Below are 25329 nucleotides of genomic sequence, written 5' to 3' on the forward strand. Positions count from 1 at the left end.
TACTTCCACCAAAATAAGAGTTCACCTGTCCCACCATTTCACAGCACAAGATATATCCTCTTTATGACCACGGGGTCTGCCAGAAGCTCAGGGGCCAGACTCAGGACACACAGCTGCGTTTTACACTGTGTACAGATTCACACCAGTATTACATAAAACTCACTTACTTCCCCATCCATCGCTGACCTTCCTCAAACTTCCTCTAGCAGTCACCAGCCAGTCACCTTCAGAACACAGACACTCCCCTCTAAAGAACCTTCCTAAGGCCCCTCTTTCCTTCTTTATAGCATTGCTAATGGCTGCTAATGCCCCTCACCTGAGCTGTTGCTATGCCAGCCTTGCTGAGCAATCAGCTCCCTGTGCTGGCACCAGCTCCAGCTGGGAAGGATGAACTTTCTGAGCCCCAGCCATGGCCAGGTGTGCCACGAAGGTCAGGGCTGCCCTGAAGAAAGAAATGAGAAAACTACGGGGTTTTTTTCTCCTTCTAATCCACTCTTCTGTGTGTGACAGAGGGAGAAGGAGGTCAGTACTTCAATTGCTCCATCTTACAGATGGAATAGGATGGGGATCCCAGACCCTCAGGGCCTCCCTGTCATAACTGTGGTCTCCCTCCACGTGTCACCTGTGTGTTCAGAGCAGATGGATTGGTTTTCAGTATGAGCACATTTCAGGTCTATCCCCTGGCACTCCTGAGGACATGCAGCTCCAGTTAAGGAGATGTGAGCAGCAGGTTCTTGGCTCCACAGGCAGTCAGGTCCAGCTCCAGACTGAGGCAGGGCTGGTTAGTGGCTGGCAGTGCTGGGTCAGGAGGATGTAACATGCACTAGTTCTGCCTAGAGCTGAGTTGAGGATATGTTCCTGCTTTGGTTGGAATCAAGAGAGGAACTGGAGGGCACTAAGCAGATGAGGAGGCAGAACCCAGTGAACTGTGTCCTGATAGGCTTGGAGGTAGCCCAGGATAACTCATCTGTTCTCAAGTGTGTGAGCAACAGACATTTGTCCTAAAACCAAGGTGCTTTTTTCTTAATTTTGGCTGCTACTATCTTCTGCAGATTCAGAAACTCTCTTTTATTCCCCCCATAACATACACAAACCACAAAAAATAGGGGAAATATTTGAACTAGGGGAATTATGTAGGAAATAGAGGAGCCAGTCCTGTTTCTTTGCCTGTTTGAGCAGGTGTGCTCTCTGGTGAGAGGTAGGGTTTGCATAAGGAACATTAAAGCTGCACTTAACAGTTTCAGCTGCTGCATTTCCACTATCGATTGGCACCATTCAAGCCCAGCTTTAATGCCTGACAGCAAACATAAGCTATGAGACAGCTATGTCCCTACTGGGAGCAATGATATATTATCACTCTCTTTAAATGAACCTGGAGAAGAACTATATATATTTAACAGAAAGTCCTGTCTCTAACCAACTGCAAAGGAATTTCAGGAGTTGCAGACGTGCAAATCAACATAGCCTCCCTGTGACTAGACTGCAAATCAGGTATTAAAATGAGTTATGCATAGAGGTGTTTATTTCACAAACGCATTCATTAATTCATGTTGCTATTCTGCCCTCATGCCCCTCTCTTCATCTTTTGAATTCAGGCTGGCAAATATGGACATTTGCTGAAGTACTGTGTGTAAAATTGACAACAGCAGATATCTTCCCCATCATCACCCTGACCTCAAAATAATGCCTTTTCCTGCCAGCTGTGTGAAGGGACAAGACTGTGGCAGATGAGATTAGGGGGTTATTTCCAGTAAGAACTGTGAGGCCACAACTCTGCTGTGAGACATTACCTAGCTTTGCTAGGCAGAGTGGATGTTTCCCATCTGGCAAAGGCCATGCAGCTGAGAGATACTCAAGCTGGCTCTAAAAGAGCTTTTCCCAGAAATGGGAGCTGCTTGTGGTCTCATTAATACCATGGACTGAGCTACTGACTGCTCTGCTGGGCTGAACCCAGAGCCCACCACAGGGAGGGGCAGCTGCAGCTGTCCCCAACACCTCCAGACCACACCTGAGACCCCTCCTCCCTGTGCCTGGGTGTGAAGGAATGGAGGGGTAGGACAGGCAGGACCTGGGCTGCAAACATCAGGCAGATCTCCGGGTGTATTTTATGGGAGTTACTGAACATGCTCCATCCTCACACTGCACTGATTTCCTTTTAATTTGAGACAAAATTATCAAGGTAAGAAACATTTCAGGATAATTTTTAGGATACTGACACAGCAAGAAATTGGAAGACTCAGAGTTCAATATGCAGCCACACACAAAGGACAGCTGTGCTTGGTGCTCAGTGAAGCAGTCACACATGGGTTTGTGTTTGTCTCCAAAACTAAATCATCCTAAAGGTATCACAGCTGTGTTGCCAGAGAAAAATCCCTTTCAAGCAGAGCTCAACAAAGTAAAGTTCCTTGTGAGGTGGCAGCTGGGCAGAAAACCCAAGCATACCTCAACATTAAAACTGATCCTGAGGAGCTCTTTTTCACTCTTGCTTCTGCTCTGTGGAAGGGCTGTGCACAGTGTACTGCTTCCTAGGTGTTTTGGGTTTTTTTCTCCATGCTTTTTCTCTTGAGCTATTATTCAGAACTGGCTTTCAAACTGAAGCACTGACTGCATTCAATCAGTTTCACAATGAAGGACACTACTGCAAGCACAGGTACCAGTGCACAGATACTGCTCCCACACCCTGCAGCCTCACTCCACCCCTCCACACAGCCACGCTGCTGAGTTTCCACCTGCTCAATGACCTGTAAGGTAACAGGCTGGAGGGTTTGCTCATTTTCCTCCATATTTGGCTTTTCCTTGGGAGAGCGTGATTTCTGTGCATGCTGGACCAGTATGCCCTGGCATCTTGGGCAGCTCTGTGTATCAGAACAACAACCAGTGCCTCTGAATTATTTACTCCAACTCATATAAACTTGCATTTCTCTTCCATTTCTGCCCAGTCACCACAGTGCGTGCTGCTCCATGAGTAAGCTGGAGAGACAGATGACACAGACAATAAATTGCACTAGGTGACTATAACAAAATATGACAAGGCATTTATATAGCTCCACTCAGCAGCATTTCATTTCATCAGAGTTCATTACAGAGGAGAACACATCTGAAGAGTCTATTTAAAGGTAGAGAAGGGAACGGGGCAGGCTGGGTACAGGGGCAAAACAGACCAGAAGAAAGAGTTAAGACATATTTCTTTCCATACCTCCTGCTGCACTGGGTTTGACATTCTGCCTTCAATGGGTTTTGATGTGAAAAGAGCCACACCTTGGGGAAAGAACAACTGAGGAACTGGTTTGGTGCTACTGACCCGGTAACATAGGCCTGGCTGGATTTAGTTACAATGGGCTGGTGGGACCCAGAACAGCTGAGTTCCATTTCTAGAATCTCCTTTAACTTGGAGTCTCCTGGGCTCGTGCTCTTTTCTAGAAACCTTCTGTCATTACTTCCCACCACTGTTCCACCCATTTTAATTAGTAGCAGAAATGATGTTAGTGCAACCAGCCCATAAATTCCACAAGGTAACACCTACACGTGCCCACAGCAGTCCAGGGAGGGGGTAAGTACACCACCTGCCAATCCCAGTTTTTCCACCACTGATCAACAAAATAATCAAATTAATATAGCACTGTGCACCTCAAGCAAGATCAGCCAGAACCGTTAGCAAATAGAGGAAATCTCTGGGAGAAGCTAAATGAAGGTTGCAGCTTTGATTTGTTTTTTCATTATAGTTCTTTTGCTTGTTACAGGCTGTTGAAAAGGGTGGGTCTGGAGGTGGACCAGATGAGCTCTGGAGCTTAAATATCAAGACCACCAGATATAGTTCTGGTCTCCATCCCTCACGGTGGCAGAAGGCAGAAGAGCCACAGCAGCTGTGGCTGCTACATGACACACATGAGCTCTGAGACACAAGGGTGCCTCTATAGTGGCACAAGTCATGGAGACTGCTCCTGGTCACTGCACTAGTCACAGTGCTGGAAAGGTTAGACTTTGCACTGGCCTCCCTGCAGGGAGGATTATCTTCTCTGTGGTCTTTCAGATCAGACAAGTGGAGTTATCTCTTCATGCGTCAGCTGTAGGGAGCCTGGGCTGCCATCATTGGTGTACACAGACCCAGCCTGTACCCTTCAAACACAACCAAAGTCTGTTCTGAGAGCACAGACTTCAGTCAGGAGCAGACTTACCCTGCAAGGCATGCCGAAGGTTGCAGGCTGGTTTGCACAGAAGCACCTTGGCACTTATTCTGTGATCAGCTGCAGCCCGCAAAAGTGGCAATTAATATACTGTGTGCGTAAGCCTTGGCACGCAGGAGGCAGGAGAAGGACACAATAGGTCAACAGCCTTCATGAAAAGTGCCCATTCCTCTCTTTGCACAGTGCTGAACAAATCATAAAACCCTCTCCCATCCTGTCAATGTCATGGTAGGGTGTAAGCAATAGAAGCCCTGGAGACAAAGCCATTAATGAGAGAAGTGCCTAATGTCCTAGATCAAAGTTATGATTTGTCACCACTGAAGTGGACAAAAGCAGCTCATCTGTCTCCACCTCCCCAAAATAAAGCTAAAACAAAGGCTTCAGAGGGGTTGAAAATCTGGGAGAAAAGTGGCTTTTTGGGCTCGATTTTCACTTTACGCTGGAGCTTGCTTGACTTCAGGATCATGTACCATGTCTTCTGTGTGCTCAGCAAGACCCCAGTCATGTCTTTCATACTGATATTCCTGACATACAAAAACTGAGGGAAAGACAGGGCCAAGTCCATTTGAAGAGAGCCTGATACCCCCAATATGCACCCACATCTCTGCCTGGAGAATCAATGAGAGTGTGTTCTACTACCACAGAAGGACAGTAAGATAAAAGTAACCCCTAAAAGCCTACATTCAGCCTGGAAGCACAGTGCTGAGCCAGGGACAACGACAATAGGAAAACACAATAGCTCCTCAGAGCAGTCCTAAAATAATAGATTATAAGTGGCAAAAGGGGAGGAGAAGGCTGAGGGCTATTTTATAATTATTGTAAAAGCATTCAGAGGAAATAAATTTGGATTCACTCGACAGTTCTCAAAAGCCAAAATGTGCTAAATATAATGCTGAATGTCCCTAAACCCAAAATATGTCAGCAAGAGTCCCTTGGCCAGGGTGTTCTTTTTCCCCCCCTCCCCTGGTTTAGCCTTTGCCCTATGATGGTTATTTGCCTTTCTGGAGAGCTTAATCAGGAGCTATTAGTGATAGTGCTCTCTAAGCTGTATGTTAAAAGTCCATTAGCTCACCCCAAGCAAGGCTGGCAGGAGGGAGATGATGTACTTGCTGAAGTTGAACAAGCTATTTGCATGCTGAATACTTCTAATCACTGAGCAATGCCAGGAGAATGTGAACATTATTACACTCAGCTGCCCAGGACCTTTCAAATACACTCACTTTAATACAAGACAAAGTGGCAAAATGCATCCAGCACGGAACCCACAAAAAGGGACAGATGGATGCTTTTAAGGAAATCTAGGCACTGACTATGCACACCTTTTAAAAAAAATGTTATGAGAAATAATCATGAGCAAAGTCTATCTTCCTTTGCCACAGTTACTTGCATTGTGCATGGCCACTTGTATTATGCCTGGGTTAATAAAATATGATAAATGTCTGCTTGCTGTTGGTCTGACCTCAATCAACTTTTATCCAGAAAAGTATGCACACTTTCTTTTAAGCATATTTTCAAGTCTCCCAGTGGAATTTATAGTGACTGCTGCCTTTTGGTGCCTGTTTCAGTCAAATTTTAGCAGACACAAGCCTGCCTCACAGCCCTCCATGAGGAGACCAAGCAATGGAAGGGCACAGAGCTCAGATGTCCAGCCCAGAACCACCACAGCTGCCAAAAGAAGGTTGCTCTCCACTGGAACAAGGAAATCAGGGTAAGTTAGGGATTGCCCAGTTGTAGTTTTCTGGTTAGACCACCAGTACTTCTACAGGCTAAAGTATTGGAATATGTGCAGAAACCAATTTATCACAGCCAGACAAGAGTGACTGAGACTTCACATAACATGCCTGAAGGAGCAGAGACTTTAGGCTTACACAAAGCTCTTGGTCTGTCGTTCCTTTCTGCCTTAAAATGAGTTCTCCAAACACAGCATGGAGCGCAACCCCCATTATCTGGTGGTTCTGTCACTCTGCAGCAGCTCAGGTGTCCCTCTGAAGAAGTGACAGCTTTTTCAGCATCTCCCAGAACTTATAGCAACTGGAACCAGTCAAATTAGCTGCTTTTCCCATTGTCCTACTGGTGAGAAGCCCTATGGAGAGCAAAGGCAAAAGCACGTTACAAGAGTAGGACCAGAGCCAGGATGCCCAAGAAGGATCACACTGGGAAGTGGAAGTGGAGCCTCCTGAAGGGCACTTTTCATTCCTCCCAGTCTTTCTGGTGCCTCAAAGCCAGACCCTCTTGGTTAGGACTCCCTCCCTTTTAACCCTGTAGGAGTCAGTAACTCACAGACTCATAAACAATTCATCCTACATGCCACCAACACCTCACAAACTATCCCAGTCCTTTTGCAACATCACTCAGGACAGGGAGAAGCCAGCAGAAAAGTGGCTAGTGGGCAAAAGGAAAATTAAAAAAGAAATCTGCCGTCGCAGGAGGTGTAGAACTGAAGCTCCCATGGAGACATGGGCTCACAGCACTCACTTATCTCTTCTTGACATCAGCAGGGAAAATGCCTACATTGCTAGTTTGAAGCAAATTCCCTCTTATTCCAGTGTTTGTTAGATTGGCTAAGTCTCTAACTCTATGGGGCTGAGTGCTCTAAAATGCTTGTGTGAATGACTTTTAAAAACTCCCTAATAAGAAAAGCACAATGGTATCCTTGAAACTTGCAGAGAGAAGTAAAGAGTAAAAGGTCATTGGTATCTAAACCCACTGACTACTTTGAAATCCCACACAGAGACCTCTGCAATTCACAAGTCTGTGCCAGCATATACTCAAAGGCAAGAGTGGACAATAGAAAAGGAAGAAAATAGTCTTTTGAGTTCCCTGATATACAAAACACTTGTCACCCCTCTGGGCTGGCAGCCTGCTTCATTAAGTTAACTACATTACATGGAAAGGAGCAAACACTAGACAGATGCAAACCTACTGCAGATTAGGATTCTGTCTCCCTGGAAGACAGATGACCCAGGTAGAGGACATAACATTCTCACAAACCTACCTGGAAAACTGCTTTTCAGTTCAGTGACAAGTCAAGGCTCCATTCCCCCACCAAAAAAACCCCTAAACAAAAGAACCAAAAAAACAAAACAAAACAAAACAAAACAAAAAAAAAAACAACACCCCACACAGAATGCAGGAAGAACAAGGTGAATAGTTTTCAATACGTTTTTTAATTAAAACCAAAAAAAGGAGCACACACCAGAGCTTGACATGGGCTAGTCAAACTGCTGGTCACCAGGACATTGAACTGGCATGAGATATGCTGTGTTTCTGCATATCTCAGGAGCACTGGCACAGACAATGGGACTCCTGGGAGAGTACTCTGCCTGCCAGGCTACTGCTGCTTTGTGCTGAGCAGATTTCTCATGTGGTGATGGGAAACTTCATCCTGCAGCCCAGACTCTTCTTTGAACAAACTGAAGTTCCAGAGAGACTGGGGAAGAAGCCATTTCAACAAATCTGCATTTTCCAAGCACTTCTGGAGAGGATTCCCCATTGTTTCTCCTGCCCCCCCAGGCAGGTTACACAGGTTTATATGGAGACTCATCTTTGGCTATAGCCACACAGGTGGGACCGGGTTCTGCTTCTGCTGAAGTCAATCCATGTCCTTCCCCAGACCAAATTGCAGCTGCACCAGGGCTCATGATCAAGAGCCAGTTGTGCTTTAAGGTTAAATCCTCATCCACTCCATCGGGCCAGCAACTTCTGAGAACTTCTTGTAAATGTGTACCAGTAAATTCAGGTAAATGTGAACATCTTGGCTATAGCAATGGGGTAAAGTTTTCAATTATGCCCAAGAGATGGAGGAGCTAAAGTTTTAAGACATGACTTGGGCACTAGATCAGGTACTGAAACCTCCCTGCCATCTAATAAAGCAGTTGCCAAAGCTGTTGATGTGCTGCTCCACCAGCCTGGTTTCTTTATCACAAAGGCTGGGCTGAAAAAGTGACACATTTTTATACACAATTTTTATCAGTTAGAATTTACTAGATATGCACCTCATTTGTTTGTCAAATATTTTAAAAATACTTCAACCTGCTCTAAAAATCACATTTTAACACATGCATCAAGTTTGGATCAGAACAGCATCTCTGGGATAATCTGTAAGCCCAAATCGCTGATTTAAGGCCTAAATATCAGTCACTGGCCAGCCAGCCACAATAAGTCACTCTATCCTTGAACTCTTGGAACTATTTTTGGCTCAGACTAACCCCTTGTTACCATACATTTTACCCTACACACAGAAGAAAAGTGTATTTGTTTTTCAAGGCTACTGTTGCACCACACGTTTACATACAAACATAACTTTTGCAAACATGAGAGCAGAGTAAGATCTCCCACGTCCCAGGGTGAGTCAGAAAGTTCTCAGGAGTCCAGGGAATGGCAACTGCCCGAAAGGATCAGGCCTAATACATGCATTAGAGAAGCAAGGTAGCTCCTTTGCTCGAGGTCTGGCTGATTCACTTTGCACATACCACTGCTTTAGCATTACATCCTTATCTAATGGTAAACCTGTTTCAACAACATGCAATACATATTAATGCAATATGCACTGCAACACACAATACGCATCCAAAGAAATATGCCAATGCAAACTCTGACTGCTCACACATAGCCAGGCTAACAAGGAAGTCTTTTACAAAAGACAATCAAGAAATCACCTGAAACCATGAGACCTGAGGGGTCTCAAGCAATCAGCAATATTGAGGCCTAATAACAGATGCTAATTCATGAAAGAAACACAAACAGTGGGACTGAGGTAATGGCAGAGATTTCATTAGTGCAATTACATTTAAAATGGTATGTTCTTTAATAGAATTTAAATAAGGCTTTGAATAATTACACACACTAAAACTAACATTCCATAACCTTATTCCGCATGGAAAAGCAGCAGAAACAACCCTCTGGACTGTACAAGGTCCAATTAATGAACAATTACATTCAAAAAGTAGATAAAAACAGAAACAACTCTTTCCCCAAAAAGCTGCATCATCATCTTTAAAGTGAGCTTTCTCCCCTAGTATCAGAAATGTGAAGAACAGATGAACTCAGCTTCAGCCTAGTAGATTTGGCCTCATCAAATTACCAGTAGTGCTTTCCAACCCAGACTCTTCTAATTTCTTTAGGTTGGTGGAAGCTCATGGGAAGAAAAAAAAAACCAAAAAGTTAATTTCTGAAGCAACAGAAGGTGAGTTGTCCTTTCTCCTGGCCCAGCAATGTGCATAAATTATGGAAGCTTGGAAAAAACCCCGACACTGTGGCTTGTGTTTATGATGCAGGTCCTCCTTTAGAAACTACTCACAGACAATGGGGCAGGGTGGGTGAAAAATCAAAGCAGCATAGGAAATAGTAATATTCTGTTCCGAAATCTGCACCGTCCTGCAGAACCAGGATTTATAATTTATTCAGATTGTTCTCAACAGATCCAATCTATGCTGGATATGTAAAAACCAATAGACTAAGTCATCAAGGAAAACCAAATAAAAAAACCTGCACACTGCAAGAGTTTTAAAAAACAGAACAAATAAAAAATTCCAAGAAACACCGACGAAAGCTCAGAAAAATTTATCATCAATTCTGAAGTGAGGCCTTGTGACATCATCTGGATTAATGAAGACTGAGATGGACTTCCCAGGGTTCTCAGTCACTAGCTGTTGCAACTTTTTGGCTAATCGGTCATCAGGCTGGTTGGGGTCCCCTCCGTCGGACTGTGGGGAGGGGATGCTGGTGGTGCTGCCCCGCCGCTGGAGCTCCAGGGTGAGCCTGTTGGCTGCTTTGACGTGTTCGATGGCAGTTCGGAGGTGCTCAGCGGGGTCGGAGCGCACCGAGGACAGCTTCCGCGCATGGAGCATGACGGTGTCTTCGGAGAGGTGCTCCAGCATGTTGCACTGAGGGATGAAGTAGTTAGGGCACATCTTGTTGACCAAGCAGTGCTGGAGATCATCAATAAGACCCAGGAGGAAATGGGCTGCGTAATCCTCCTGGGCCAGGTAGCTGGCTGGCAGCCTGTCACAAGCCCACAGCATCATGCTCCGCAGGTGATATGGACTAATGGCTTTGGGGCGGGACAGCAGCTTGATGATGATGGCTTTGCAGGCCTGGTAGGCCTGCATGAGGCTGCTGGAGATGCACTTTTTCAGCTGCACTTCACTCCTGGCAAATGACAGCCTCCATTCATTGTCTTTCTTCCCCTTGTAGGAACACGCAGGCACTAAGTAAAACCCACTTATGACTTCCTCCTCCGTGATCTTTCCATCCCAGAAGTGGTTCTCCATCAGCCAGCTCTGTGCCACAGCTGGCCAGCCTTTGAAGGACACCACAGGGACAATGTCATACAGCATACGGCTGCTGCCCACTCCCAAAATAATGGATATGATAGTCCCATTCTTTTCTACCTTCTCCACCTTTGGCATCCCTCGTTGGGGTTTTTTCTGAATCTCAGAGAGGACAATGCTGATGGATTCATAGAACCAGTCTGCAACTTTTGTTGGGGAGAAGAAGTAATTGGTAGCTCCGTTGATATGGTCCACGATTGTGCAGCAGTCCTTCCATTTGCTGATGGTTCCTTCGTCGAAGAGGCGCAGGCTCAGCCAGGAGTGGCACAGGGCCGAGTGGCGCATGTCCAGTGTCACCGGCTGGTTGCGGTCGTGCAGCTTCAGCGCGGGCACCAGCAGGGTGAAGTCCATGTCATAATCTGTGCCCCGGGCATAAACATTCAGCTCATCGAGGTCAATGTCCACCACACCTTCCCGCACCCCGCCTGACAGCAGCAGATACTCATTGGCTACAGGCAGCTTCTGGTCGAGTTTCTGAACCATGCCTGAAAAAGATAGAAAGAGAAGTCTTTTCAAAAAAGCCAAACAGACCCAGGATTTAACCAGGATTAAAACCCATTCCATGTCCAGCAGGAAAAAAAAGCAACCAGAGGGATGTATCACTTCTGCTGTGGCAAAAATATACATCAGGCCCAGCACTCAGACAACTTTTGGTCTCACCTGACTCAGGGCAGGGCCTTCCCTGCATTCCTGGGAATGTGTGAAGTCCATCCTAAACATCACACTGTGAGCAATGGAAAAAAGCAAAGGCCTCTGGTGAAACACAGCAAAGCTACTTCCAAGACTAAATTTGACTTTTTAAACACCTACTAAACCAATTTTTCACCATATTGACATTCATTTCTGTGGTATCCAGATGTTTCACCAAACACTCCATAGAGAAAAGAGAATATTAACTGACTCGCAGTTCTTATTTTCTTTCTGGTGTAAACAAAAGCTGGACCAGCATCAGGGAGTTGGTTTGTTCATGAGTGAATAAATAGCTACAAATGGTAGTTCAAGCAGGTCTGATTTTACAATCTGCTTTACATTTACTGATGAACAAGACAACATGAACAAAAGAAATGCATCCTTCTCTTATGGGCAAATGGAGCAGGTTAAATGATCAGGCAATTAGACAAGCTAGCTCTGTAATTGGCTTTTCAAGCTGCAGTGACATAAAATATCAGCTCCCCAGAACACAGACTTGAATACAGATTTTTATTTTCAGCACCAAAACCAGACATGACATTCACCCTGCAGTGCTCGTACCAGTTACACAAAGCCAGCTTTTCACCGGGAATTCTATATATACACCCCACTATACTGTGTCCATAGAACATGAACAACAGGCTGAGAAGAGACTCTACACAGAAGCTGAGATATTACCACCTCATTCAGTGTTCAAATTAGGCTTAAAATTGAGCTCTGCACTTCATCTGCTCTGCAGTCTGCTCCTGCTTTCTGGGCTGTTTCACTGCTGGTGTTCCTCTTGTGGTTAAACGCTTTTGGTTGCTTCCCAGCCTCAGTTCAGCCACCACACCTCAGCCATGAGGAAACAAAGGCCAGTGATTCTGAATGGAGATGCTGAAGCTGTTATAAGCACTGCAAAAGGGATAGATATTTATTCCTTATAAGTACAAATGCCAGTTCCTGCTGGCATGCATTACTAACTCTAGCTTCTGAAAGGCAATATGGTTTGTTTACGTCAAGAATGGCCAAATGGACAACTTCCATTAAAAGGAAGCCAGTCTCAGAGAGACAGCAGTGGGAATAACTAGCCAGAGGCATAACAGAGTGAGCCAGAAAGCTGTCAGTCACTCTGTCAGCCCAGAAATCACAGGCAGACACATTAGGGATTTTTTTTTACTGAAACACAAATGATCAGCACTAGAGTCTGAGCACCTGTCCTGTCATAGTCCCAGTGACTGCAGAGCCTTTCCTGAGGTAATGCATCCCTGTAGGATCACAGACACTGCCTGTACTGAGTGGGTCACCCTAGCAGAGAGCAGCAGCAGCACCCAAGGCACTGAGGGCTGCACTAGGCTGAGTGGCACTGCAGTGCTTTCAGAGAGACTCACCTGTCCTTTCCTGTGTGCTAGAATAGCAACAAGGAAATGCTAGATGCATGCATATAGGTAAGCCATGACCAGAGCAAAATCTAAAGCTCTGTGGACACTGGTTCATTGAAAAAGACAAGGAGATTGTAGGAAGAGGCCTCTGTGTGAAGCAGGATGCATCTTGGGGCAATATTCAGTGTACCTGAAACCCCCCATGTGAAATTCCTTGTGAAATACACTTTACCTGTTCCATTCCTTCCAAAAGCACTGGACCCATTCCATTTTGCTGCACTGAGCTGGGATGATTTTCCTGCCAGGCAGGCAAGGACATAACCCCTTCCATTTCATGCAGCTCCAGGGGCTGCCATAGAAGGCAATAGCTCTAAAGGAGTGCTAAGAAACTCTTCCTGCTAAATCCTGAGCTAATCCCATTCTGCGATCTTGCCACATGCTGCCCTGCTCATCCTCAAAGGGTAATAACTAAGAAAAGCTTCTGTCAACCTCAAAAACATTTTCTGAGGCTTAGACACACAGTGAGCTGTTACCCTGATCTGTGGAGCGGCAAAGCCTTGCACAGGCTTCTCTATCCCAGAGGCCAAATAAGTAGCAGTCACTCTTCTGCTGTACCCAGAAGGGGTTTTCTAATGGGTACCTAAATTGACGTGACTTCTGCAGACACTACTGACACACTGCCTCTGAATCCTGTCCTTGAACCAGTGCAAGCAGCCTTAGTGCTTTACACCTCTGTTGTAAGTCCAATACCCATGAAGTAGAGTCTGGATGAATCACATCACAGGGACAGGGAGCAATTATTTTTTTCCCCAAAGACTAAAGTACAGTAAGGGCCAGCACAACTATTCACAATATGAAGGGCTCTGATGGCCCATCCTGCCTCTACACTCACCCAAAATTTCCCACTCAGGACAGTGACCTGTAGCATCTGCCATGCAGATCTGCAGATGTTCCTACAGACAGAATGTAACTATCCCACAGAAGAAAATTAGTTCAAAGCTAAAGGATGCATTTTTCTAAATATTTTTAAACTGCAAGGATGAAAAATGCTTTGCAGTGGGCCCTTTGCACCAAAACTTCTATCCCAGAGCCTTCAACTGAAAATCACAATTTTTCTAAAGAGATTCCCCACTACAGAATCTGCTGTTGGATGAGCTGCTCTCCTTGGCCCGAGGAGATCCTTTGTCCTTACAAGGGAGCAGTAGAGTTGATAGTCTAGCCCCATTCAACCAACAGCAAGTGAGACTCAAGCCCTGCCTTCTGTACACTGTCAGTGAGTCACTTGAGTTTCCCTCTCCAGAGCTCTAGACCTACCAGCAGAAGAGAAATATTGAAAAATAGTAAGGAAATGGTTACAGGAAATAGTTACAGGAAATGATCTAATATATCGTCGATATCTTTCTACCTGGCTGGCTGCAGTTTAAATTCAAACCCTTGAGTTCTGCTTGGCAAAGAATTTCTCCTTCAGGTCCCAAACCAGCAACATCTGCAGCTCTGCCACAGAACAAGAGAGGGAATTTTTGCTAACAGATCACAGCATCATTGCTGATCCAACTGAAGTGGTGGAGCAGGGAGTTGAGATAAGGTCCCCTTGAGGAACATATACTTAGAAAAGGCATAGAGTGTTCTATAAATAGTTGAGCTGGCCAAATTCAGGATTACCTAACGCTTTAGGGGTTTGCAGTGTCTTCAAATTGTCCCTCTTGCTCACAAATCTATTTAAAATGTAAAGGCATTTCAAAGAATCCCATCAGCCAATACTGTGCGGCACACACTACCCTGTCACAAAGCTTCCATCCCAAGTTTCTACAATCCATGAAGTAGGCACTCCAGTTCAGCAAGCATGTAAGTGCAAATACAAAGAAAAATACCAAGACTGGTACTCAAGTATTTAATAGTACCAGTGGGCCATTTGAGCTCTGTTCTTTTCACCTCAGTCCTAGGACACCTGGAAGGAGGAGGCAATAGGAGTTAAAGAAAAACTAATTAAATCTATAGAAGCCCTGTGGAGTTGTCTGTAAAGATCAAAACAGAATTTTAATTTGTAGGGTCAAACACACAAAAAAAATTCAGCTGAAGGAGCAGCTCTCATGATATCAAAGTAGGTTCACTGATACTTAAGCAGCCTCTTGCTGCTACCAGCCAAAACACGTAATTTGCAGTAGTACCTTGTGTGACACTAGAAAGGTTGCTTGGCAAGGCTAAGTGAGAGACTGGTGTACAGTTACCACTTCTTTCTAAAGCACCTTAAAGAAGTTTTGTTTTTCTAGATATGTAACTCATTTAAGATCTTCCCGAGCTATTACATTTGGCATTCTAACAGGTAAGTATGCTTGCAAAGCATGAGAAAGGCAAGGATTTTAAGAATCAGGAGCACCACCTGTAGGCCAGGCTTGGTGTACTAAACATGAATTCAGAGGAACACAGGTGAGCAAGTGAGTTCTACCAGCACAACTTCATTCCTTTGTTGTTTCTTCAGTGTCAGGAAAAAAACAGGATTTATTTCTAATTCAAGCACAAAAATACAAAGGGAATAAAACCAGAGAAAAGATATTTTTTTACATTATATAACACCTACATTTAGGATACATCCTTGAATGAACTGTGACTCTGACACAGATGATATAGAGACGATTCTTCCTATTAGAAAACAAAACAAAACAAAACAACAAAAGGCAATGCAAAGATGCTCTCCATCCATTACAGAATTTCAGATGAACTGATTTCATGACCATTGCAGTGTGTGCTGGGATCCACTGCTATTTCATGACTAGCTTTTTGTAAATAAGGAGAAACACACAGATTTGTCTTTGAAGAAACTGATCACAAGAAAAATATGATGAAAAAAACTTATTTCTAACATACGCATTTCCTAATTTTGGGTTCCTTCTCGAAGTCTTTCTTCCTGATGCTTTAGATGTGCAACTATTTCCACCAAAAGGAAACACAGACAAAACAAGATGCTGTTCTGTTGTCTAACTTGGTCTCATCAAACTGAATGGAGTGATGTTCAGGGCAGTCACTGAATTCAGGGAGGCTTCTGCTGCATGGGAACTAGAGAGTGGTCAAAGGAGCAATGGGGCGCTCAGAAGGGTTCCACAGAGGAGAATCAGCAGAACCTTGCACACAGAAGAAGCCTATTACAGGAATTCTTTCGGGAGCCAAGACAGACCCAGGCAGTAAGTGGTGCATGCCCCCTCAAGCTCCCTGGCAGCCTAGGGAGAAGGTAGATCTCCCTTATAGAAGGGGTCTTCCTTATATATGTGATCTGTTCTACAGAGAAAGCTAAGGACCACTCACATATCCTACTGCCTCCCTCATTTTCACTGCTTAATCCTTCCACAGGACCCAATATGCATTGTCAAGGCTCTAGATTTTTCCTCACAGGTTCATCCTGTTTGATGCATAACCTTGAGAATGCCTTTTTTCTTCTATGTGAAATTACCATTCTGTAAGTCTTAAGACCTAAGGGTGTCTGACCTCCTGGACAATCAGACGGTGGCTGGAATTACTCAGACAGCACTAACCACACGCTAGATGCTATTAGCAGAAAACTAATTTGTAAGCTCAGGATCTCTCATGCTGGCCAGGCAATTCCTACCCACAACTTCTATAAGAAATACATGGAACTCCAGGCTAGTAAAAATACAAAGACCCTTTGTCATTTTTTGTAAAGACACAAGACAGGGACTCTGAGGTTCCTTGACAAATCTGCTGCAAACAACTGATTCTGCAGTAGTAAGAATGTAGCTCAAATGAAAGATTTCTCAAATGAAAGAGGTCTCCCAGCTATGCCTGAGCAATGTGTGTTGAATTTCAGAGGCTTCTTTAAGACAGGATGAGAGGCTGCTCTGATGCATCCGGACTGCGCAGATTCTTCTGTTTCCCTTGGTAATTGCAAATCTATTTATGAGCAGCACAAGTTTTTGTTACGCAGGAGAACTGGAAGAGTCAGCTCTTTAGGGGAGTCTTTAGTTACAAAGCACATTTTGAGAGGACTGTTGGTGGAAGCAGGCAGGGGGTGGGAGAAGAGTGGGGAGACTGAACCATGTGATACCAGTTTAGTCAAATATGGGATGCGAGCGAAGGAAGCTGCTCCTCGCAGACTGATACACCAGTGTCCTACTGATTCTGCTCCTTTTAGAAATCTTGTGACATGGTGACAGAACACACTGCAGGGAGACAGCACCCCCTCGTAAAAGAAATCAGCTTCTTTCTCCAATGTTTTCTTTAAAAACAATCTTAAAAGTAGTGTTCCGGTTTTTTTCCAGTTTTCATGTGCCCTGGTGGAAGCCACCCACCTCGCTGAAATCCTGTTTGGCAATGGAAAGGGGTGTTTCATGGTGCAAGCAGGAGGAGAAAAAAAAATAAAAAAAGAAAAGAAAGAAAGAAAGAGCTCATATTCAAAGGGTGAGACTGTAGAGGAGTGCTGTCACAAGCATCTAAACCCACTCTGGCACCAAAACCAGCAGCAGTGTTTCTGTAGTGATCTGCTTCACTAAACCAGTCAGGGCTCAGAGACCACAATGACAGGACCAGACTGCTCTCAGAGCAAGAACCAGCATTTTCAGAGGGAGCCCCTGCATTTCTGTGCACCTCTGCTGTGGCAGGAAGAGTTTGAGAGTCAGTTCCAAACTCATGCTGGGTTTGCAGCATGCCAGTCAGCTTATTCAAGAGTCTCATCTCCAGAGTCATATTAGCCAAACTAAGATAGGACTGATGAAAGGTGAAAGCCTACATGGAATATGAAGTGCAAGTCAAAGCGGTGCTCCAGGGTCTGAAAAATGTGGGTGATGAGGTCTGAGAGCAGCTGACAAACAGAACAGAAGGAAGAGGGGACAGAGAGAATAGCTGTAAGAACAACTTGCTGCTACACCCCAGTTAACACTGCACACTGTGTCCATACGGTGTCCATATTTTCAAATGTGCTTAAGACGTGAAATTCCCTTTGGAAATGGCACAAAATGCCATCTATCCTGGAACTGCAATCCCAGAGAAAAAAATATGCCAGGGGACAGATTGTTTTAACAATTCCACCCTCTGGAACTGAGAGCGCACATTTGGCAAGGGCTACACAGGGTCTAGATGGGCCATTTCTGCTCACACCCCTATGGGGCACTGCTAAATGTTCAGCAAGATGTTACTGGGGGAGACTCACCAGGAGTCTTTTGGATCTGCTTACAAAGTAACAGTAGTGGGCACAATCCAGGTTGAGCATCTTGAGTACAAGCATGCAGTTTGCAGGAGAGGCTGTTCTGCCCTTGTTTTTGCTATTCCCTTCACTGTTACTGAGATCCTTACAAGAGCACAAGAGCCTCAGTGTGGTACATAACATGTCTATCTACTGTAGCATCCTGGCTCAGGCAACTGCTGCTGAGGGCTTTCAGAAGAGCATTAAGAGAAAGGAAAGTACAGCATAATAATTTTCCCTCTGCAATCTTTAAGCATATTCTGGCTTTGCTATTTCCCAAACCAGAGGCAGTATTTGCAGCTTTAATAGCACCGACAGACTTATCTGTTTGGAATGTCTCCCATTGCTTTGTAAATCATTTATATTTTTGTTATAGTCAGTGCCTTGCAGCACTGTGTTTCACAAAGCACATGTGTCAAAAGAATTTCCTTTTGCTAGCTTGCTAGGAAATGAAGAAAATCACCATGGCACCTTCTATAGATCACTGAAGATCTTATACAGTTTCATCAGTCATCTTTCTTCCACGTAGAAAAGGACAACTTATTTAAACTTTGTTTAGCCAACTGTCCTGACCTGCAATTGTGTGGGCCCTGGTATTGCTACACTCAAGTGAAATTAGATGGTCAACACTACATGGCACAAGGTGACTTCTGGGTGAATGCCTTCACAGTCCTCTGGGACATACCTCAGCAGCCTTGCTTGCTAAATTAGCCCCACTCCACTGCAGGTTTGCTCAATGTAACAGAGTCCTCCTCCCCAAAATTTCACCTTCAGAATGTTCCCCTTGCAAAAGCCAACACCAATCCCATCACTTTACAAGGGGTGTTGCTGACACTGCAAAAGAACTGTGGACGTAGGACAGGGTAAGGTTTTGGAGACTGCACAGGAGAACAAAGTGCCCAGCCTCCCTCAGGCTCTCATCCCAAGCCAGCGAGTCAGCACCAGGTGCCTCTCACAGAAAGCACGTGGCAGCTCTCCACTGAGGAGCAAAGCCATTCCCTTCCAGACCTGGGAACACATTTTCCTCTCACTCCAGTCAGCCACAGGGGCACAAGAGCATCTCAAGCAGAACTTGACTCCAAGGCTGCAAAAGCACTTTGGACTTCTCTCGGACGGTTTTGTGTTCTCAGTCACTGTTTGGTATCTTCTGCCTATCCTGAAAGGGCTAAGTTGCCACACCACTTTATGTTCTGATGCCAGTGGGCTGTGCACAGAGGAATGCCACCACACCTTCACATCCTCTAAATAACATAAGAGCCTCCACTGTAAATGCACTTTGAGCTGCTCTACTAAGCCTCCTACTTACAGTTTTCCAACACACCAGAAATCCTCTCCCCAGCTGCTAAATTACCATGTTGCTTTCTGTGCCTTTAGTAGCTGTTTTATACAGCTGTTTTCTAAGTCACAGCCAAGACAAATCACAGCACCATTCCTTATGAACTGGGCCTGAGCTAACACTGCCCATCCTCAGGGCCTGCTTTTTCTACAATAACAGCTCTACCTTGCTGCAGAGCAGCAGGAGATTTGTCCTTGACTCCACAATTCTTCACTAAATCATCCAGAAATGCTAAGCTTATATGTGGAGTACACATGGTGACTAACAGCCATCAGGGAGTTGATTAATAACCACAATTGTAATTCATTTCCTTGATTTTCCCTAAAAATCCACCAAACTTGGCTCCTGGGATCAATGACATGACCAGAATGGCATCTTTTTCAATTGCTTTCATTCTCCAAATCTACCAATAATGAAATCTATTTAGGTTTATATAAAAGGACAGGTCAGAAAAAGAGGGAATGAAGGATGATTCCAGGAAACCAGCCAAGCACCAAAAGAGTGCTGGAAATCCCGAGTTCTCTGAGTACAGAAGGAGAGCAGGTGTCTTCAGAAGCTTTTCTGAGGCATGTGGTGGAGAAAAATTACATGAACTGAACTTTCTCTCCAGCCCTTAGAATTCACTGGACTCCATCTGTACAGACCTGATCTGGCTCCTTTGACAGATCTGGCATCCAAACACTGGGAGAAGATGAGACAGGCCAAATATGGCTGAGACAACCAGTGCCAGAAGCACAGTATAATTTTTCTCTGTCCTTGCATGTGAACATGGATTGGACTAGCAAGATGAGGCAGGGAATGCAGATCCTTGTCAGAGAGTGCTGAAATAAAAAAGGTTTAAACAATACAACTGTTTCTGAGACCATGAAGCTAAGAGCAGGCTTTCCTCCAGTATTACCTAACTTTTCACCCACCACTGAGAACATGGCCAAAGCCATGTGGAGCTGGATCAAGTCACATAGAGGAGATGCCTTTGCCAAAGCCCCATGTACAGCATCGGCTGTATGGAAACTGCTGTTTGGCTTTGACTTTCATGCAAAATTCTTCTTCATCCACATCATCAGGAGAAGTTGATACAAGCCAAATCGGATGTTAGCAGAAAATAGAGCAGCTCCCCTGAAGTGAATGGAAATTTCAAGAGCATTTCTCATTGTTTCCCATAGGAGACAGGCAGAGGAAAACCTAAGCCCTCAAAACTTGCCTGTCCATGTCCCATTGCTCCTACCATCCTATTCCAGATTCATCTTGCAGAGGTCATATCTGACAGCACACAAAAGCCAGCAGAAGTTTCTAACCAAAATCTTACATTTTACAGCCATTTTTTTTTCAGCTGAGCACTGTCATGTGTCTAAGATCACAGCAGGAAGCACTGTGTGGATTCGATCTCCATCAAGCACCAAGCCCACGGCCCCAGCAGCTGTCAAGGATCTCTTATCCCTGCAGCACAGGCAGCAGCCAGGAAGCATGGAACTGAATAATTAGAGTAAAAGAGAAAGGAAAGATCAACCACTGCTACAGCAGGGTAGAACCTAGACCACCCTGTGTGAAGGTATGCAGTAAGATGCCAGTGTCATTTTGGCACAGGACAGCGAAAGTGAAATACAGTCACGTTAAGGGCTGTATTTTTGGAGCAATTCCCTGTTACCAGGAACAGGGCTTGAAATGCCCTTTGCACAGAACCGCCATCCCATTTTACCCACTCTGCTCACTCAGGAGAAATTCCAAAAGAACAACCACATCTGCTGCAAAGCCTTTTTGTGCTTACCTGGAATGAAATAAAGCCTCACACACACATTTATTTAAAGAAAGGCCTGGTGAATTCTTGGCTCATCAGGATGAAAGCTACACTGGAAGGTGAAGGAGGGAGGAGAAAGCAAAATTGTTGCTGATCAAATATAAAATTCGCAAAGTATGTTCCAGGAAGCTGTCCCCACCAATAGCCTAGTCTCAATGTCTCAACTAAAAATCTATTGGAATAATGGCGTGAGCAAAAGCTGGGTCCAGAAACTGTCAGAAACATATGCAAAAGACCTCATGAAGCAGGATCTCGAAGTCTCCTTGTAATGGGAAGGTGATGACAATCAAAGCTCATTCTTCAAATCTCATCTCCTATCAGGGCTGCTTTACCTTCCTGACTCTGAAAGCTCAGGTGGGCAGAATCCCATTCACCAATGCCCCTATGTTTTAGGAAGCGGTGTCCCCAGCCCAAACATACATGAAAAGACAGGCCATGAAATCACAATGTCTTCCCAGTTTCATATTCCCCAGCCATTTTTGCAAGGAGGATAGAGGAAAGGCAACTACTGCTCAAAATCCAATGGAATAGAAAATTCAGTTAACTCACTCAGCTTTCCCCTGAAAATGTGAGAACTAGAAATGCTTTGCTTACACTCTATGTAACAGACTAACTCATATAACTCTAGTAATATGCCTTAAGGAAAAACCACAGTATACTGGTAGAATTTTATTACCTGCACTTGGAATTTCTTTCAAAAATTAAACTACCTTCTTTATTGTCTTATACAGTGCATAATCTGGAATTCTAACCCAACAAATTCCCTTATATATACAACCATGAAAAATGCTAAAAAGCTTTACTCACAAATGATGATAAAAAATTATGCTTAGAAGAGGCAGGTACATGGAGAAAACAGATCCTTCAAATGGATTCAGTAATTAGAAATCTCACCTGTATTTTATACATGTTGCTTGAAAATACTTTGCAAAATTTCCCTGTGGATATTCAGCTCCTGCAAGGCTTTCTATCTCTTGCATGAAAACACTTTCCAGCACAACAGAGACGGATATTGTTTGAATACAGTCCTGCTACACAGAAAGCAACGACTAACACAGCGTTTGCTGGTTTCCCACTGACAGCTGGTCCCCACACTGTGATTAACAGACAAAGAAAGAAGATTACAGACCTCCTAAATTTGCTAACACAGTCTTCAGAATTAATTGCACGAAGCAGAAGCAGGAATACAAGGGTGTGAGGTGGTCCTGTAATGATGCTGGTCCCTGAAGTCAGACAGAGCTGATGTACAACTCATATACCCAGCAGAAATCTGAGCACAATCCTACTTGTTTGCTCCTGGCTGCACTTTAGGAAGGGGCTGACAGAGACAGAGACAGAAAAATATTGGTTTGTAGCTGAACCCAATCATCACAAAAGCACAAATCCTACACCAAGCTGTGCTGCTGTTCTGGCTGGTATTGTTCTACTTGTGCCCGGGGAGATCTGCCTTGGATCATGTGCTGGGCCAAGATCTGAGGCCCCTGAACTGCTCTATTCTCCTTGGCTCACAAACAACCCACAAGGAGGAGTGTAAAAAGACCTTTCAGATTTCCTTACCGACTTGATGGGGTTTGGGGCACTTCCTAGTTAAGCTAAGGGATCAGTCAGCTCTTACCCACAGGCATAGCCCAGAGGAGGGCAGAAGTATGTCAGTTCCTAAACATTCACTGGCATCATCTGCCTATAGACAGGGGCACCACTAGGAGGACCCTGCAAAATTTTTGTTGCTAAAACACAACATCCTGACCCAAATTATATTCTGAGTGTTGAGAAATTAAGTAAGAAATATTTCACAGAGCTTTGTGGTTGAGGAAGAAGCAGAGATGACCCCCAGATTACCCCTTCCCAGAGAGATGGCTCAAGAAATCACAATGCTGCTAAAACATCTCTGCTTTCCCAAAATGAGGACGTTCTACTTTGCTGCTGGTTCTTTACATCATCATATTGAGGTTTAAATCTGAAAGGAATGAGGGATTTGTCTTTACAAAAAAACCTGTGGGTCCGCTGCTAAATAAAGCGAGATACTGAGAGATAAAAGAAACAATACGAAGGATTCCACTAACTGATGAAAGGAGTGAGCAGGATTTGTCCTTACAAACAAACTGTAAGTCTGCTGATAAATAAAGTCAGATACTGAGAGATGAAGGAAACAATGGAAAGAATCATAAATTCCATAGGATTGCCAATGATTGACACAAGGAAAATAAAGGGGGGGCGGGGGGGGGGGGGGGAGTATACATTAGAAGGGGGTTTTAGGTATTGGGTGTTCCGGGAAGTTTGTATCTCTCAAGTGCCTCAGCCAAAGGGGAAAGAGAGGGACATATGGCCGGGAAATCAGGATAAAAAGGAGGCTGCATCCTCCAAAACTTTGAGACTCCAGGAGAATGCCCCATGGCCTCTCCCTTTATTATAGTAAAGTTACAGGAGTCCCCAGAGTTACTCTTTTTGGGGACATAACCCTCTAGTGTTTGTGGACATACTTTAAACTTTAAAGTATGTCTTCCTGACATACTTTAAACTTTACTGGCAGTTCCCCTTAACGAGAAGGCAGGAAGCATTCCGCCTTGCTGCGGGGATGTGCACTGTCCTTCCTTCCGTGCACAGGAGCAGGGGAAGCTGTACCAGCTCCATCAGCAGCGGTGCAGTGCGGGCTGTGCGGTCAGGGCGGTGCGGTGAGGGCAGGGCGGTGCGGTCAGGGCGGTGAGGAGCGGTCAGGGCGGTGCGGAGCAGTCAGGGCGGTGCGGTCAGGGCTGGGCGGTGCGGTCAGGGCGGTGCGGTGCGGTGCGGAGCGGTCAGGGCGGTGCAGAGCGGTCAGGGCTGGGCGGTGCGGTCAGGGCGGTGCAGAGCAGTCAGGGCGGTGCGGTCAGGGCGGTGCGGTGCTGTCAGGGCGGTGCGGAGCAGTCAGGGCGGTGAGGAGCGGTCAGGGCGGTGCGGTCAGGGCTGGGCGGTGCGGAGCAGTCAGGGCTGGGCGGTGCGGTCAGGGCTGGGCGGTGCGGGCGGTACGGTGCGGTCAGGGCGGTGCGGTGCGGTCAGGGCGGTGCGGAGCAGTCAGGGCGGTGCGGTCAGGGCGGTGCGGTGCGGTCAGGGCGGTGCGGAGCAGTCAGGGCGGTGCGGTCAGGGCGGTGCGGTGCGGTGCGGTCAGGGCAGTGCGGTGCGGTCAGGGCGGTGCGGTGCGGTGCTGTCAGGGCAGTGCGGTGCGGTCAGGGCAGTGCGGTGCGGTCAGGGCGGTGCGGTGCGGTGCTGTCAGGGCAGTGCGGTGCTGTCAGGGCGGTGCGGTGCTGTCAGGGCGGTGCGGTGCGGTCAGGGCTGTGCAGTGCGGTGCTGTCAGGGCAGTGCGGTGCGGTCAGGGCAGTGCGGTGCGGTCAGGGCAGTGCGGTGCTGTCAGGGCTGGGCGGTGCTGTCAGGGCGGTGCGGAGCGGTCAGGGCAGTGCGGTGCGGTCAGGGCGGTGCGGAGCAGTCAGGGCGGTGCGGTCAGGGCGGTGCGGTGCTGTCAGGGCGGTGCGGTGCGGTCAGGGCAGTGCGGTGCTGTCAGGGCTGGGCGGTGCGGTCAGGGCAGTGCGGTGCTGTCAGGGCTGGGCGGTGCTGTCAGGGCGGTGCGGTGCGGTCAGGGCGGTGCGGTGCGGTGCGGTGCGGTCAGGGCGGTGCGGTGCGGTGCGGTCAGGGCGGTGCGGTCAGGGCGGTGCGGTGCGGTCAGGGCGGTGCGGTCAGGGCTGGGCGGTGCGGTCAGGGCGGTGCGGTGCGGTCAGGGCGGTGCGGTGCGGTGCGGTGCTCTCTGCTGGCAGCAGATGGCAGGAGCGCACCGGCTGTGCCGCCAGAGCCGCGCCCGGCCGGGACACAGCGGCACGGCAATGCTCTCCCGCCGCCCCGCGACAAGGCACAGACACACACACATACACCAGCCATCTCTCCTCCACCACCTGACGGGGCTCACCGTGCAGAGCGAGCCAACTCTGACACAATTACAGCTTTGAGATCGGCACCAGGACACCAAAACTCACTCGCTCCATCCTCTTCACCGGGGGTACGCCAGGAGTCCTCTGGCAGTAAACAAGGTACGGGGTGGGAGAGAGATGCGATTTTAGAGGGGATAAGCCAGACCATAGACACCAAACCTGTCTACAAATCCGATTTAATACCAGATTTCCAGCTTGTGACGACTGAAGGGAAAGGCCAGCATTTTGTCTAAGCCATCTGTACACAGCTCCTTTTGTGTCGTCTCTCTTTGAGTACTTATGCCACTCTGCACAGCAGCACAACTAAGCAGGCAGTGAGCACCACGGCTTCAAAGGAGAACAACTGCTGTTTATAGAAGCACTGTCAAGAACTTGTTGCTAATGCATTTTGATAAGTTATGAAAAGAGAATGAATCATTGCAGGTAAATTTAGTTCAAAAAATAGATTTTTCTGGTTTTTTTTCATCAAAAAAACAAGTAAACTCTC

The 25329-nt window shown here is 46.1% G+C and overlaps 1 protein-coding gene across 1 annotated transcript in view; it reads right to left on the reverse strand.

The window, feature by feature from the left end:
- Positions 1-9736: 9736 nt before the first annotated feature.
- The window catches only part of MB21D2 (Mab-21 domain containing 2), a 57583-nt gene continuing 41990 nt past the window's right edge, over positions 9737-25329 (reverse strand). The window contains exon 2 of the mRNA XM_062499374.1: positions 9737-11001. Coding sequence (XP_062355358.1) covers positions 9737-11001 — 1265 coding nt within the window. The remainder of the gene's footprint in view (positions 11002-25329) is intronic.

Source organism: Cinclus cinclus, chromosome 10, assembly GCF_963662255.1.
Source record: "Cinclus cinclus chromosome 10, bCinCin1.1, whole genome shotgun sequence".
Lineage (NCBI taxonomy): Eukaryota > Metazoa > Chordata > Aves > Passeriformes > Cinclidae > Cinclus > Cinclus cinclus.